The 18072-nt window shown below is 38.1% G+C and overlaps 1 protein-coding gene across 2 annotated transcripts in view; it reads right to left on the reverse strand.

Moving 5' to 3' along the window:
- Window positions 1-4663, reverse strand: part of KCNK2 (potassium two pore domain channel subfamily K member 2) — a 229858-nt gene extending 225195 nt beyond the window's left edge. Inside the window, exons 1-2 of one of the 2 annotated variants that reach the window (XM_073011509.1) lie at window positions 4037-4661; window positions 2781-2946 (exon numbers count right to left, since the gene is read on the reverse strand). Coding sequence is in view for 1 of the 2 variants with exons in the window: in XM_007988450.3 (XP_007986641.1) it covers window positions 4037-4070 (34 nt within the window). In the remaining variant the exon portion in view is untranslated. Of the gene's footprint in view, window positions 1-2780; window positions 2947-4036 lie in introns of both variants that reach the window. The other variant, XM_007988450.3, reaches the window with a different exon arrangement.
- Window positions 4664-18072: the final 13409 nt, after the last annotated feature.

Consider the following 18072-nt stretch of genomic DNA (forward strand, 5'->3'; position numbering starts at 1 on the left):
TCATAGTCTAATGTTTTTCTCTTGCACCTGGCTGACACTCTCATTCATACCAAGGAAGATATTTGATTACTAGACTCAAATCAACAGATGTAACTGTGCTCCAAGCCTCAAAATCTATCCCTATTAAGAGGTAGTTTATCAGCTTTTGAGGAACTGTGAAGCATTGTTTTAGCTGATGTTGTCACTGTTAATTTGAGACACACACACATAAAATACAGTTGTCCAAGTCCATGTTATCTCAGCAGCCAGGAAAGGTAGCCAAGAGCACCTTTGCAACTGACTCCTTTGTAAAATGAAAAATATAATAGAATAAATATGAATACCTTCATTTCTTGAAGTGTCTGGGATATACTTATAGTAGAGAAGACAGGGAATTCCAGACACTCAGGTTTTTCTGCGTACCTAATTGGGCCTGTACTCAAGTATACTGTATCTTTTTTTGTGCCAGATTGCTTGGTCCTCTGTGGATGACACAATATAAAGTAAGAGTTAATTAGTTCTCAAGTTTAAGACTACTATTAAAGCATTAGAGAAACAGGTGAATCATATATTTCTGGATAAAAATCAGAGATGGCCATAAGACTCTTAAACAAATTATACTAGATGCAAAGTCTCATTACTCCATGTCCATTTTCATTGGACAACTCTGCTTAATTTCTGGGTTTATTATTCACATTATGCAGCAAATGAAGTAAACATAGCTTCTCTCTCCACTTCAAAGTGAGATAGAATGAATGATATATACATATGTAAATGGTTTTGTAAAGAAAATGGCACTATATCTGTGCAAGATATTATTTTTTTAATAGCTGCTGCTGACACTCTCACAAATACATAGTAATTTTCCAGATAGCAAATCTAACAGCTAGATTGTTATTTCATATCTGTGATGTGTACACGCTGCTTAAGCCAGTTTCAGTAGTAGTGTAAAAACGGTGGTTCTACCCAAGTGCTTTGCATACGTGTTTGGAACAAATTGACACAATAAACTAAAACATCAAAATACACTCTCCACCTAATACTGATTTTTGCAGACACCATAGAAAGCTACCATAGGAGACATTTTAAAGATGAACAGTTTCAGCACTTAAACTTTCAAAAAAAAATTTCTTCTGAGAATGACTGTTGGCTACAGTGGCTTTTCTGAGGTGATTAGACATGGTTATATACCAAAGATGAAAGGGAAAATCAATTAGCAATGGCCAATCCGGTGTTTCCACGGTCTTAATCATCAAGGACTATAGAATGGCAAATCAAATTGATTTAGATCACCTACACATCTAAAGCATCTAAAGCAAAAAGAACACATTACTTTCTTTAAAAAAAAAAAAAAAAAAGCATTCTGATTGACTTATCATTTTTTACTGAACATGTAGATTTGATTTACAGATTTCTATTAGAAATCCAGTAGGTGGGGAATAGATATTTCTGTTGAGTTGCAGCTTTGAATAGTATTGAGCACAAATGAGGAATTTAGGTTACTTTAGGCAGCTAGAATTTCTTGGGCCTCAAAGTTAGGAAGGTCCCTAAAGCCCATGTAGTTTAACCATCTTATCGCATGCTTACTATCTACCAAAAAGTTGACATTAATTATCTCATTTAATCTTCACAAAAAGTAGAGGAGGGGAGAACTATTAATCCTGTTTTATATATGGGGAACCACAATCTTGGTAGTTAGGTAATTTGCCCAAGGTCACTCTGTTTATAAGTAGGGGGTCTGGAATTCCATCACTGATTTGACTCAAAATACGTGCTTTTTCCTCCTTGCTGAGCCTCCTTATCTACAACATTTCACTAGTGGCAGGGAACTCATTCCTCCTGGTGCAACAAATTTTTAGATCGCTCTGGCTATAGATGTTTTGATGTCAAACAAGAAACCAGAAAAAAATATAGCATGCCATAAAAACTAAAGTTATCGTTTGTCATTAATAACTACATCCTGATCCTGCTTGTGGGAGGATCTAAACCTACACTTTTCCTTTTGAAGACAATCCTCAAAATCATAATCATTCTACCATACCTTACTTGGCTTTCAATTATAATCAGATGGCTTCCTTTTCCTTAAAAAAAAAAAAAAAAGACTTAGGACTTCTGTAATACTACGTCATTTCTTGATCAAGGTCCCAGAATTTTGCATAATAAATCCAGATGCTTTTAGCCTGAAAAAGTGTTCATGCAGATTATCAACCAACTTCCTAATTCTTAAAAGAACTTCCAAGCTATTCCTATAGAATGCCTTGTTTTAATTAGAATTGCATCTGAAAGATTTGCCTGGATTATTTTACCTGTAAATAGACTGAACAGAACTGTTAATGGGATAATTTAAATTTATCTATTGTTATATGTGATGTTATATACATTTATATAATATAAACTTATCCAACATTAAGCTTATATCCAATGTTATAGATGATTGTCCAAAAGTAGTTTACCTTAATGATAACTGTTGCTTAGTTGAAGTTGAGGTCAGTTTCTACCCAAAGGATTTCACTACTACTTCTAATCAGATGCAATCAAATCACATATACAGCATTTTTGTTTCCTACTTATGGTAGCAGAAGGACATGTGTTCAGTTTAGCACGTGTCTATACTAAGTAACATGAGAAGAAATTAGAGTACTAGAACAGTGTTAGTTGGCACACGATAAGATGGAGATGGCATCTGTAGCTTGACCTACCCTCTCCAGCTCTCTCCATACCTTTTGTTTCTCTTCTGCCACTCTAGAAATTTGGCTCCAAAAGCTACTCAATTTAACTCCAAGAGCCTTTTGATCACTCACCTTCACCTCTGAGTTTATTTTTATGCCCCTTGGAACTAAAAAGTAGTCTTCATCCCATGAGGACTTGGTCAGTGTCTTGTCCAACCCATCAACCTTCAGCAAAGGGGGCTCCAGAAGTGCTGATTCCAAGTCCCAATGCCACAAACCAGAATCTGGATATGACATACTAATTGGAAATAAGCAGATATATATATATATAGAATTGTTCCCAAATAATATGTGGAACAAATTTTTGTGATACCCTTCCAAATAATATGTGGAACAAATTCTTCTGTATTTCAAGAGAAAAACAACCATAAATAGCAATTAACCAGAAATTTGATTTTTGAGGAAATTCCTTATTGGAAAAAAGTGATATAATGTAATGCCATTATTATATAATTCTTGTTAAATAGCATTTAATCACACTCAAAGATAAATTCATAAAATTAAACCCTGCTGTAAAATGATTACTGTACCAACACGAAAAGTGTCCTATTACCCAACACCAGCATTTATTCAGCATTCAAAAAATATTTATTTAGTACATACTATATGACAGGCACCCTAAAGATGGACTTTGCTACATTTAATATGTACATAGGATTATGCTTTTGATGAGTTTTATTCACATTTCTAAGACCACAACAGTATTCTTGTGAGGTGAGAAGTCTTACATAGAGACATCTAAATAATTTCAAATAAAACTACTTGCTAAATAAACTATGGAAATGTAAAAAGAACTTAGGTCTTAGTTCTCAAGATTTAAACTATCGTACCTTTTCTTCCCCATTTCCAAGATTCTAAGCCACCTCTTTCCCACTATATACATGAGATTCCCCCAGGAAATAACTAATATTCTAAGTAAACTACAAATAATATGTGTAAATCTGTATATGAACAAATTGATTACAGGACTAACCACAACATGAAACCAAAGTAAACATAAATTACCAGAATCTAAATGCAATGGAATTTATAGATACATGTTGATCAATTTTTACATTGCCAGAAGTAATACATCACAAATAAAAGCCTGATGTAACATGCCGGTTGTATAAAACATGCCCGAGTTAACGTGCAACTTATTTTGGTGTTGCAAGGTCATGGAAAAAATTCCAGAAACTAACCCTCTGTTGGAACCACCCAATGAGTTTAATTATAGACTTTTATATAATGAAGACTCCTTACATCAAATACTTGCTTGGAAATCTACTCAGCATAATCTAGAAATTTTGAAAACAAATAAGGTACTTGATTATTGCAAAGATACTCACAGTAGAAATTCCTTTTTGCTCGTGGGTTCATCATTTGGTGATGTTTTCATCAGGAGTCATCATGCTTTTGATCTTTAATGCCGTTCTTCCTCCAAGGTTTCTTGTCCGTAATTTCCAAAACAGAGTCACTTGTACTAACAAGCCATCGTCCCATACTGTTTCCCTTTTGTGTGTGAATGTTACCCTGTAGATCAGTTTCCTGTACAAAAACACTCAAAATGAACAAACTCTGCTGTATGCAAGTGAAATATGCTACTCAAATCCTCTGTTTTTACAGTTTGGTTCAGGAAGAAATTCCCTGATTAAAATGAGGAACTATATCCCAGTTGTTCCAGAGAATTTAAAAGACAGAAGTTTCTTCTTTATGAATGAGCATATCAAAGTTGCCAGCGTCACTTATTCTCACAAGTTTGTGGCTCAAGCATTTACACATGAAGCATCCATGTACTGTGTGCAGGCTAAAGACTCTCCCAATTGCTACAGTAACAATATCCCAACTATATTTTCAAATCAGGCTTAGTATGCTTTGAAGTACATAATGTTTTCCATTCCTGAAAGGACAAAGAGATCTGCATTGTCAAAGTTTATTTTTAAGCTCATGTGCTTGCTAAGTGCAGTGGCAAACCGGCTTGGCTTTCCGTGCCTGTAGTACCATTGCTGGAACCTATTAATGCAAACAGATGAATCGTTGGCTGCGTTCCACATAGGCTTTTATTTTTTATCTTACCTTATCTAAATTGCATTGATTATCATTTTTTAAATCAGAAATGTTATCAGTTTTCTGAGCATGCTTGTTTTATCAGTATAGAAGCCATGTAAAAAAGTCAAATAAGAGGAAAGTTTTACATAGCTTTTGCTGAGATAAGAAAGTTAGTAATTAGAGGTAGATTCTGCCTCTGGAAGAAGTTTGAGGGACATTTGGAGACAGTAAAAACAACAACAAATCTTAAATTAAGGAGCGAAAGATGAATAAAAGAGACAGAAGAGAAGAGAAAAAGAGAGACAGCAAAAGTGAGAGCAACACAGATAGAGAGAGAAACCTTGACTATTAGCAATAATTTTTCACATATTTTCTTATTGTTGCTCTGGTTTGTATAACCCCCTACCAGTCTGCTCAACCCACCAAATTTAGCCACATGTCATCTAATACCAGACTAAGACTTGTGGAAACACATTATTGCTCTATTAAAGCCATAACAAAATACAGTTGAACATTAGGTAGTGGGGTAGCCCTGAAGTAGTAACACAATCTGTATGATGGAATTTCTAGCCCGAATTTTAAACATCTGGTTTTGATATGCTAATAAATGTGATAATGTACATTAAATACCAGTGTTCAAGTAATATAATCCTTCCATCTGACTGAAATAATGAAGACTTTTCAGATCATATGAGAAATAGACACTTATTTTTGTGCAAATGCAAAAAATTACTCTCCTATGGGCACACACTCATGTGCGCACACACACACACACCACGCACACAGACACAGCAATAGCACATAAACTGTCAGCTGTCTTTTTCCAATAATAGGTTTTTACTAGACCCTTCCTGTGCCTTCTTTTATGGACACCCCTTTACTCAATTGTACTAATTTGTGGGAAATTTGGCTGAGATTGAGAGGAATGGAAAGAGAATTGAAAAATAATAATAATAAGACCTGGACCAGAGATATGAACCCCTGACCTTTGCCTCATCAGTACTATCTCACACTATAATCTGAAGTACTCAGTCACTGGCAACCTGAAAAGGAAACTAAATCAAATTATCCTTCTCCTGTTGTAACTTAATGGGAAAGAGTTTCTGTATCGTAAATCCAAATATTACCATAATATAAGACATCAAGTAATGCAGCGCTATAAATGGTGCTACAGTCCGGAAGTTAAGATCGCTTTAAATTAGCACCTTAGAATTGGACCAACTGATGGAAAAGTACTATTCCATGAGCATTTGCTGACTTTTTATATGTGTACATGAGAAGGTTGACAGAGGGACTTGAAGGACTGAGAAAGTGTGTGGAAGCTGCTGAGACAACAATCATGTCGGGTATGACAGATGGTAGATTAGTATTAGGTTGAGAGATAAGGATGAGGCTAATGTTGACTGAGGGCTCCTGTGTTACGGAAAGGGAAAAGTTTTTATGGTGGTGTATTGCGCAATCCATCTCTATTTATAAACATCTACTATGCCCCAGGCACTGTGTAAAGAATGCAATGTTGTGTGTTAAATGCAATAATATAAATACGTAAAAAGTACGGAAGTAGCAAAGATGAGAGAGGAGTTCATTACATTTGACAAGATTAAGGATGAGTCTTAGCTGGGCTTGGGAGAGAAACTGGCATTTTCCAAGCAGACAACAGGTGGTAGAACATTACAGGCTATGGAGTTAGCGTATGCAATAGTGAGATGAGTGAAATGGCAAAATTATTCTCAAAACCACAAATAATGTGCATTACTAGATTCTAAAATTCCAAAGCGGGTCCTGGTGCAGTGGCTCAAGCTTATAATCCCAGCACTTTGGAAGGCTGAAGTCGGTGGATCACCTGAGGTCAGGAGTTTGAGACCAGCATGGCCAACGAGGTAAAACCCTGTCTCTACTAAAAATACTTTTTTTAAAAAAATTAGCCAGGTATGGTGGCGCAGGCCTGTAATCACAGTTACTCGGGGGACTGAGGCAGGAGAATCTCTTGAACCCAGGAGGCAGAGGTTGCAGTGAGCCGAGATTGTACCACTGCGCTCCAGCCTGGGCAACAAGAGCAAAACTCCGTCTCAAAAACAGCAAAACAAAACAAAAACAAAAACAAACAAAAAACAAAAAACAATAAAATTCCAGAGGAATTCTGAAAATGGCAGGATAATCCAGGTTAGTCCCTCTTACTCATGTGATCTATCTAAAGGGAAAAACTAAGTCTTGTCCACTTTGATCTCACCTCTATTACTGGTACATAATGAGTTTACTGATAGAGAAATTGCATTGTCACTCTGACCCCCAGCAAGTGGGGGATGAACACATCTTGCTCCAACGGTATTCTGTGCTTTCTCCCAGCAAGGAGTCTTGTTCCAAGTATGCTTGAACCTCAAGAATATTGAAAATGTATTCACTCCCTTGTTTCTTCCTGATGTTCAAAGCTTCATGAGTCAGGTAAATGGTATTTGAAAAAGCTGGCACAAAATAAAAACCCCAAGTGCTTTTTCTTCATTTGAGCCAAACCCAAACCTTTTCAAAGGCGTGAAAACATGCAGCCACATTGGTTTGGTTTTCCTTTCCTGGGCTGCTCTCCTTCCTGGTGCTGGCCAGCACCACACAGAAGTCTTGTGACATGAGCCATTTCCACGGAATTTTAAATTCTGCCAAAAACAAGAGGGATTGGAAATTTCGTGAGAATGGTTATTCTTAGGAGATTTCCATCCCAGATTCCTAACTCGTGTGGCTCAGATAAGCATCTAAAATGGACTGCCAAACCTTCTGAGGTCCCCCAATGCACTTATTTCCATTCGCATTTCTACATAAAGACCTCAAAGTAACAGGACATGCAATGGTTTGTCGGAAATACCTTCTGTATGCCAGCCCACAATCCTGCTACCTTTGTGGAAATGGGTTTGGAATGCCACTTACAACACAAACATTGGGTTCAAATATCCCCAGAATATGTTCAGTTTTTAGATGAGACATGTTTACATTCTCCAGACTCTAAACAACCTACCCCAAAGCAACCTTCAATTATTTTCTGTTCTTTTTCTTCTGGGTGACTTCAAAATATAATGAGAATTATTTTTGGCATATTGTTAAGTGTGTAACTGCACAAGCTCTTCCAATAGGCTTATTTCTCACGAGAAAATTATGTCATAAACATAACCAAAATCTCACTAATTGGGACACTGTATCAGACATTGCTATGCAACACACCTACTCCAAAATGGAAAAGCTTAGAACAGTAGGCATTTATTGTTGTTCACTGTTCTGCAGGTCAACATGACAATTCTGGTATCATCCGGGCTCATTCGGGCAGTGAGCTGCAGTTTGTGTAGATGATTGCTGATCTTGGCCAAACTCATTAACATGAAACTGAGCTGACTGCAGGTTGATATAACATGGCCTCAGCTGAGACCGGTGAGATCTTCTGTTTGTGTCCCTCATTTGTACAGGTCTTTCATTTTCCTTGAACAGGCAAGCCCAAGCACGTTCTTAACCTAACTTAAGTATGATTTCAAGGCAACCAGAGCCAAGAGGGGAAGTGAAAATGTACAAGTACATTTCAAAGCCTCTGTTTGGGTCAATTTGTTAAGGTCATATTGGCCAAAGCAAGATCCAAGGTCAAACTCAGAGTCAGTGTGGGAAGGTACTCACTACCAAAGAATGTGGGCATATATGGAGGCATGGAGAGTTAGAGCTATTCATGCAACCAATTAACCACAGGCACGCTGATGGTAGGAAGCGAGTCATATTCAGTCAGTTGGATGGACCCAGGACAGTATCAAATGCCTCAACATATGAAACTCGAGTTAGCTTTCAGTACCAGGGCAGAAAAGAGAAACCGAACCCCAGATTGGAGTGGATGGGATGTGTCCCAAGAAAGCACAGACAAAACACCAATCTATGGCACCTGTGTCAGAAGCTGAGTTAGAGATATGGCCAGAGACCACAATGAAGAACATATAATTAGAGCCAAATAAAACCACTCAGAATGGTGGAAGCAAAGTTGACAGACACTAACAAGCAGTTAAAAGATGACATTTCTCTGGGGTAATTTTAAGAAGCACGGTTGTTTGGGTAAGAGAGCAGTAGCAACATCAATTGCCTACAGGAGACAAGAATGATTGAATGGATTTGATTCAATATAAAAGAGTGGTGAGAATAAGGTCACTGGAGAGCATTGTTTTAAGGGCACTCTGGCTACTCAACTCCAGCCAATAGTTTCCCTGAAGGACTGAGTACATAGAATGGCCAGATCTTATGTTTTTTTAAAGAAGCCTGAAATTTTATGTAGTATTTCCTGATTTTTAAAACACTTTGAAAAACACATGTAGGCATGGTTTATCCCATAGGCCACCAGTCTGGAACTCCAGACTGCAGAGGTTTCATTTCCATGGGGCAACCTCTATCCATCTGGCTCTCCAAATTCCTGTTCTAGGACTGACATCAATAAATAAAAACAGTGATCGCGGCATTCTTGAGTACCAAACACACAATTAAAGACTTCTAAAAGTACTTTTATCTCCCCAAAGCTTTTGCATTTCAAGAGTTTGCATTCTTCCATTCTCTATATGAAACTTGTTTGGGTCCTTCCGGAACTCCACCCCAAACCTAATTGCCCTTTATTTTAAAAATCAACTTACTTTTGACATTTGCTCACATATTAAATTTCTGTTTGTAAGTGTATTGGTCTAACAATTTTTTTTGATCTCTTACAGTTTTCATTTCCAGAATGCAAACTTTTTCCTACATAGATCTCTTCCTATAGCATCTGGAAAATATATTTATAATTAAGTATTCACAATTCTTGCTCTTGCATACTAAAAGTCTATTGTCTACGTTGCAGTTTTCTGGATTTTAAGTTTATTGATTCAGCTTCTCCACTTGCGTGGTTGACTCCTTGGTTCTTTTTGTTTATTCTGTAGGCAACCTGGAAGGAAGCTCTTAAAATCCAAAGATCTATTTCTTCTGCTCTGGGAAGAAATCTCATCCTAGGCATTTTATTCTTGGCATTTTGGGGAAGACCATCCTGCCTATTTCCAGGAAAGCATGATTTTACTGCGAGTGGTTAACCGAAGGGCAAAAATAGGGAGGTAAAGATAGCTTTCGTTAGCTTCCTAAACCAGGTCATCTAAATACATCTTTATTATTCTGTATTTAGGCTTTTGTTTGGATCTCAGTAATAGCAAACACAAATTTCAAAGCTTGATATATTTTGTGTTCTATTCTATACAAGCTTATATACAGCTCTTTCTTCACCATTAACACAGATATTTGAAAATACATATTATGTTGATACTATAGTTATTGCTGTGTCTAGATACATACATTTGTGTTGTGTCAAACACAGCTTATGGTCCTATATATTCTCTTGACCTCACCTACTTCTCAGACCCTCAGCAACTTCCTCCATCTCAGCCACTGACCCGACACCTACCTTTGAGACTGCTGGATGGTTTTATGCCTGAGGCCAAACAAGCAACATTTCTGGAGTCCCTGGTTCCTCCAATCCCTTCCAAACTTAGATTTCACAAATACACACCACATGGAGTAGGATCTGCCTTCCCCAAAGCGGCCAAAGGACAAAGTAATGCAACTTCTTAAGTGTTGGGGAGACAACTTCCAGGCACACTTTCACCCACAGCAAGCGGAAGATGGAATAGAGATGGCATACAAGTGTCATCTCACTTCTTCCCCTGGATAGCTGTTTAGATGCAGTTTTGCCACACCATTTGTACAAACAATGCCACACAGGTCAAGCAGGGATGCGGCTGACGATGGCAGGACTGTGTCTCTCTCTGGATCTTTGTGAAGTCATGGTCAGCATGATAACAAACTGTCTTGTATTTGCCTCCCACTTTTCTCTGCCTCATTTTCCTTTCCCTTACTCTAGTCATCTTGGAATTCTTTTCCCAATAAAGCATTAGCACTTAACTCTCGTCTCAAGCTCAATTTTCGAGGGAGTCCAGGTAAGACATCTGTGTGTATATATGTATGTGTATAATTCTATACATATGGTTAGACATTAAGTACTTTTATATAAAGGGAGGTATGTATTTGTATGTAATATATAGAGTTATGTATAGATACATGATGTTTTATATGTACAATCATTTATTTCCCTTTGCTATTGTAAACGAAATTTATACCATGTAAAAGTGTTAAGTACTGTATGGTGATGTTATGAAGTAAGACATTAAAATGAAGAATTTATGAACTACTGAAGCTACAGAGTTTGGGTTTATATTTTTTTTGTTGTTGTTTGTTTGTTTTTTGTTTTTTTGTTTTTCGTTTTTTGTTTTGACAGAGTCTTGCTCTGTTGCTCAGGCTGGAGTGCAGTAGTATAATCTTGGCTCACTGCAACCTCCGCCTCCGGGGTTCAAGCTATTCTCCTGCCTCAGCCTCCTGAGTAGCTGGGACTACAGGCACATGGCACCATGCCTGGCTAATTTTTGTATTTTTAGTAGAGACAGGGTTTCACAATGTTACTCAGGTGGGTCTGGAACTCCTGACCTCAAGTGATCTGTCCACCTTGGCCTTCCAAAGTGCTGGGATTACAGGCATGAGCCACCATGCCTGGCCAGTGATTTGATTTTCATGCTTCTTATTTCTCATTTCTAAAAAAGGGCATACATATTAGTTTGCCGGCTGGCAGTTCAGTATTATTGATCCAAATCAGGATTGTTTACTTAAATTGTATGCCACATTTATGGATCATTTTTAGGAATTGGACCACTTGTACTTGGTTGCTCCCTGTCTATGGTTTAAGAATAACTTAATATTCATTCATAACCTACAGTAGAGTCAACACACTTCAAAACAATTAGGCCTGTAATCCCAGCTACTTGGGAGGCTGAGGCAGGAGAATCGCATGAACCCGGGAGGCAGAGGTTGCAGTGAGCCGAGATCACACCATTGCACTCCAGCCTGGGCAGCAAGAGTGAAAATCCATCCCCAACAGAAAACAAAAACAAAAACAAAACAGTTAAGAGTGAACTATGATCTACACACCTTGAGATAAATTCCATCATCTAATTTCATTCACAACATTTTAACACTTACCAACCAGAGGAATTAGAAAAGGAAAGCTACCAAGACAACCTTTTTGATGAGGAGTCTTTTTAGAATTGTTGATCCTAGGCTGTCAACCTGAGAGTACCTTAAAGAGTAAAATCAAGGCAAAAGCAAAGCCACCCCTGAAGTAAAGGAAGAAGGAATTGGGTCTCTGGCCCTCTGAGGACAGAAGCATCACTGGGAAGATGGCACCCTGAGTGTCCTAACAATTAGTGCTTCTAGGGTCTGGAGCCTTCTGAGCCCAGTGTGTCCCTTTTTTTCTGGACTTGGTCTAGGGCAGCCCAATGAAAGAAGAGAACCTATGACATAGAGAGAGAGAGTCCAGGGGGAAGAAAGATCGTCTGCAGCTAGATCAGGGCCTGGCGCATAATAGGCATGTCATCAAGGTTGCATTGAATGGATTACCTAATCTTAGGTCTATGTGGGCGAATTCCACGTGCCGGTGAGCAAGTCACATGTCACTTTCTCACTTTGAGCCTTAGTTTCTCCATCTGTACAGTGAGGATAATAATCATTCTTACTCAGGATAATTTCAAGGACGAAATGCAATAATAATATGACATCGCCTTGTGAATTCCAAAGGACTTAACAAATTCAGAGGTCAAAAGATCGAAAGCTGCATCCAGGTTGCTTTCTTCCAAATAATGCATAGATTTTATTATTTGTCATACTTTGGCTTTCTCCCCAGAGCAAATCCTGAGATAAGGACTTGTCTGTAGATAGTCAATTTGAGGAGTAATTCCAAGGAGCAGGAGACAAGGCATGGAAAGAATCATGAAAAAGGGAAAACCTAATTTTTTAGTAAGTCACTGCTATGAGTAAAGAACACTTGGTCTTGCTGGAGGCCTTATGAAAAATGTATGATTGCCTCTTAGAATGGTTCACCTGAGGATCAGCTTGGGAAGTTATTCATATGTTCCCACATTCCACCAGGGATGCCCCGAGGTGTTCATCTGCTCACTTCTAGGTACAAACAAATGTTTGATAAATGAGCAGTCCTCTACCTGTGAAAAGAAATGTACACGTAAGAGAAAATACTATTGTCATTGAGATGTGTTAAAGTCCACATTGAAGTAAAGCCGAGAGGATGGGAATACAGGCATCAGAGAAAGCAGATACCATTTCAGTACTTAAAAACCAGGGTCGATTTTCTCTTTATCACCCTTCTACTTAATATGGCATTTTATTTATTTATTTTTCTTTGTTCGAGATGGAGTTTCGCTCTAGTTGCCCCGACTGGAGTGCAATGGTGCAATCTTGGCTCACTGTAACCTCCGCCTCCCAGGTTCAAGTGATTCTCCTGCCTCAGCCTCCCAAGTAGCTGGGATTACAGGCACGCAGCACTACTCCCAGCTAATTTTTTGTATTTAATAGAGATGGGGTTTCATCATGTTGGTCAGGCTGGTCTCGAACTCCTGACCTCTGGTGATCCACCCGCCTCAGCCTCCTAAAGCGCTGAGATTACAGGCATGAGCCACCATGCCGGACCATATAATTTAAATTATGGTATAATTCAGATGTTTTCTGGACCCACTTCCCCACAGAAATTTTACTGAACTTTACCTCAAATCCAATGCTATACTTTTGTGAAAGCCCAAAGACACACAGCCTTGATTTGTGGGAGTTAGTAGCTCTAATGCCTAAAGGATCAGAAGACAAGCACACCTCACATTGCTTCACCATCTGTCATCTCGGCCACTCCCCTCCAGACATTGCCTCTCCTTATCCTACATCTTCAGTACTGTGAAGAAATGTGCCCCATTTTCTCTCTCATCTATACGTAGGCTTTGAGAGCTTGGTTTTTCCTAATGAAATTGTATTTTTACCTATAAGAAGTTCAGTTCTTATATATGCTATTAAAACATTTGTTCTCCCTATTATGAAATAAGAACATAAATTTTGTTCTATGAAATTTAGCAAAACTATTTTTGAGTGAAAAAAATATGATCATAAACACTTTATTTTTCCAAAATTATCCCTTGCACAAAATCTAACACCCATGGTAGACTAGCTCAATTTCCCCTTTTATTAATACTTTCAGAGCCCAAAGCATTTTCCCCCTTTGAAGTTATTACATTTATAACTTTCCTTTCAAATGATGTTTGATTAATGTAAGTCTTTCCTCACTAAATTCTAAACTCTAGCTTGCTCCTAGTTGTCACTGAATTATCAGCACCTGGTCATAGCCTGGTACCAAAGTAGATGATCAATATACATTTATTTGTTCAGCAAATGGATGAATGAAATTATATCTGCGAACTTATTAATTTCATCTTACACATATGTGAAAAAAAATTATAAAGGGAAGAAAAACCCTTCAAAACTCCAAGTCCCAGAAAAGAGAAACATCTTGCCCAAGGCCACACAACTAATTTATAGCAGAATGATTTTAGCAAGTTTACCTCAGCCCTCTTACAGCCTGTAACTTAGGACTGCAATCTGTTTTGATATTGCCTAACAGAACCGCTATTATAAATCTCTTGCTTTTTCTTAGAGCCATACGCTTAGTTGAAGAAATATCCAAGAAACCTGGTCTCAGCATTCCCTGGATCTTACTTTCCTGCTGAGAGATGCTAAGTTACTTTACATCTTACACTGAAGAACGGCACTGTGGGCCTATGTTCCTCTTTTGAAATCATTGCTTTAAAATGTGTCTACTTCCACGGGAGCTTTTAGTGACTCTGGACAAGAATCATTCCCTGTATCTAGCAAAAATCAACAAATCTGACTTTCACTTCCCAAGAACACATGGCAAAAAATTGGTGCTGGTGGGTAAGCACCCACAGAGTCTTGTAAAAACCACCAAGCACTGTGGACTTTGGACTCCCAAAGGGCCCCAGAAATTCATGTAAAAATAAAAGGGGAGTAAAGAAAATCTGACTTTATTTTAACACGTTAAAATAAGTTAGATTAAAATACAAACTTTCACTGGGAGACCAAGGTTAGAAATGCTCTCTTTTATATTCTTGTTACTATTTTCTTATTTTCTTATTTTTTTCTAGTGCAAATACATAGGTGGAACTGCCAGTGTGGATAGTTTTGGCACCAGGAGGGTGAGCCTATGGCTTCAGGTCCAAGTTGAACATACATCTGCAGGCAAGGTTTGGGAAGGGTCAGGAAATGGAATCAAAAGCTTTTGCTGAAGACCTGGAATTCAAATTGATGTGACTACTCAAGTATTTTGCCACTTGTTTCAAAATATAGACTTCAAATAGGAAAGTCCTCCCACATTTGTTTATCCTTAATGTGTTTCTGTAAGACTTATATCTGTTATCACCCAACGTTCAAGAAATGCAATAAAACTTCACTATTTCATGCACAGCAAGGGAGGCCATGCTCTGATAAGGGTATAGAGATTATATTAGATTAAATACGCTAATGTTACTTCCTAAAAACTTGCTTACACATTTTGAATGGTAAGTCTTCTATAGGATAATAAACCTCAGCAGAACCTCTGTAGCATAAATTCCAAGTTAGTGTGGCTAAAGTCAATGGCATTTGCTATGAATAGACTGGTAAATAATCTCTAGCAAGTGATCTCCACCTGTGATCTCACCATTTATATACAAAACCATTTAGAGCATAGTGAGGTGCTTGCATTCTCTTATGGATGCCATAAATAATTTCTCACTGGGAAAGATAGCTCAAGGCAGAGGTCCCCAACTTTTTTGGCACCAGGGACTGGTTTTATGGAAGACTGTTTTTCCACTGACCATTTGAGGGGGGGATGGTTTTGGATTGATTCAAGCACATTACATTTATTGTGCACGTTAGTTCTAGTATTATTACATTGTAATATAAAATGAAAGAATTATACAACTCACCATAATGTAAAATCAGTGGGAGCCCTGAGCTTGTTTTCCTGCAACTAGACGGTCCCATCTGGGGGTGATGGGAGACAATGACAGATCATCAGGCATTAGATTCTCATAAGGAGTGTGCAACCTAGAACCCTCACATGCACAGTTTACAATAAGGCTCACACTCTTATGAGAATCTAACGCCACAGCTGATCTGACAGGAGGCAGAGCTCAGGCAGTAACACAAGTGATGGGGAGCAGCTGTAAATATAGATATTGATGAAGTATATATAGATATAAATATAGTAATATAGATATAGTAAATATAGATATAGTAAATATAGAGTAAATATTGATGAAGCTCACTCACCCACTGCTCACCTTCTGCTTTGTGGCCCAGTTCTTAACAGGCAATGGACCATTATTGGTCCATGGCCCAGGGGGTTGAGAACCCTTGGTTTAAAGTTTATAATGAAAAAAAGAAAATCAGAGCAACCTCTGTCTGCCACTACAGAGGATAGGATAATTTCTCTTTCCTTCATTTTTTTTTTTCTTTTTCTGTACTATACCTTGGCTCTTGAAGCCAATGGTACTTAAAAAACAAAACAAAGCAAAACAACTATAATGGCCCTACTTTGTAATTTCTTCCATATGTTTGACATTCTTCATAAAATAATTCCACGTTAGTTTCTCTAGCCTAGTGTTTGGATCATGACATCTGCTTTTTCCTATGTTTTCATGATTTATTTTGATGTCTGTACAAACTTGCTGTATAATGTTAAAAGTAATTTGCTTAGATTTCCTTTTCCTGGAATGTCTCCTGGTGTCTTGCAGACCCGTCAGGTTTCCTATCCACAGAAGACTTGACAATGCTACTACCAAGTCTAGCTCTGACACTTACTAGCGTATGAACTCACACAAGTTGTTTTATCTCTCTGGACCTCAGTTTCTGTATCTGTAAAATGGGGATGCTAATAATAATAACTATTTATAGGGTTTGGGGAGGGTTTACATAAGTTGTCATATATGTATGACACTTTGATCAGTGCCTGAGCCATAGTCAGTGTCACTTGCTCTAGTTATTAAAGTCAAAGCACAAGAGATATCCTCTTACGCTACCGCACCTTTGCTGGGTTTATTTATTCATTCAGCAAATGATTATCAGGTGCCAATGGATACAATCAACACCAAACAGAGTCATATTGGGATTTGAGGTGAAGGAAATTGGTAATACTGATCCAGTTTTACTCAAAATTTGGGTATGATGTTATCACAGATTTCTGCATGAATTTTGACTTTTTAAAAATCCTTCATTAAAATTATAACCTATCTTGATTACAGAGTCCTTTGCGCTTTTCTTCTATGCATCGGCAACCCTAAATTTATTTTTATGCCCAAAGCAAGCACTTTGCTTCCCTCACTTAGTCCTGACCCTAGACAGTTGTAAGCAAAACAGACCCAGTTGCAGTCCTCATGTTGCTAAGAAACAAGAGGGAGGCATAATCTTTAACAAAGTTATCGCAAAAACATGTAAATTCTTTGTTAAAAGTACAAGAATTTTATATTATTCCTTAGACCTGTACATGAGTGGAAATACTTTTTTTGAAATGAAGAGCTCACATTTTCCATTTTTGTTTTCCAATAAATACGTGTGAAGTCCCTACTGTGTGCCAGGCACTGCTGTAGATGCTGGGATACAGCAAAAGTGGCACAATTTCCATATTCCTCAATTTTATATTCTAGTAAGGAAGAAAGACAATGAGCAACACAAGTAGATAAAATGAACCGAATGTTGTATAGTGCTGAGTTGTAAGGCAAGAAGAAAATAAATGAAAGGCAGTAGGCTGGGCACGGTGGCTCACACCTTTAATCCCAGCACGTTGGTAGGCTACAGCAGGCAGATCACTTGAGACCAGGAGTTCGAGACCAGCCTGGCCAATATGGTGAAACCCTGTCTCTACTAAAAATGCAAAAATTAGCCAGGCGTGGTGGTAGGCACCTGTAATCTCAGCTACCTGGGAGGCTGAGGCAGGAGAATCCCTTGAGCCTGGGTGGGTGGAGGTTGCAGTGAGCCAAGATTGCACTACTGCACTCCAGCCTAGGCGACAGAGTAACTCAGTCTCAAAAAAAAATTAAAAAGAAAAGAAATGAAAAGGAGAGTGAAACCGCAGGGGAGAGAATTATAATGTAAGATAACATGCCACCAGAATTGTGATCTTTGAGTAATAACTTCAGGGACTTCAAGACTTCAGTGTGAATACCTGGAGGAAAACACTCCAGGCAAAGAGAGCAGCAAGTGTAGGGAAAACCACCTGGAGTGAAACTATATGCCTGGAGTGTTTAAGCAAATGGCAAAGAAGTTAGTGTGGCAAGAACAGAGTGAGTAGGAATTTATATCCAAAAGATGATCATAGGCTCATCATGGAAGAGTTTTTAAATCATTATAAGAACTCTGTTTTGTACTGTGA

This window comes from Chlorocebus sabaeus, chromosome 25 (genome assembly GCF_047675955.1).
Source record: "Chlorocebus sabaeus isolate Y175 chromosome 25, mChlSab1.0.hap1, whole genome shotgun sequence".
Taxonomy (NCBI): domain Eukaryota; kingdom Metazoa; phylum Chordata; class Mammalia; order Primates; family Cercopithecidae; genus Chlorocebus; species Chlorocebus sabaeus.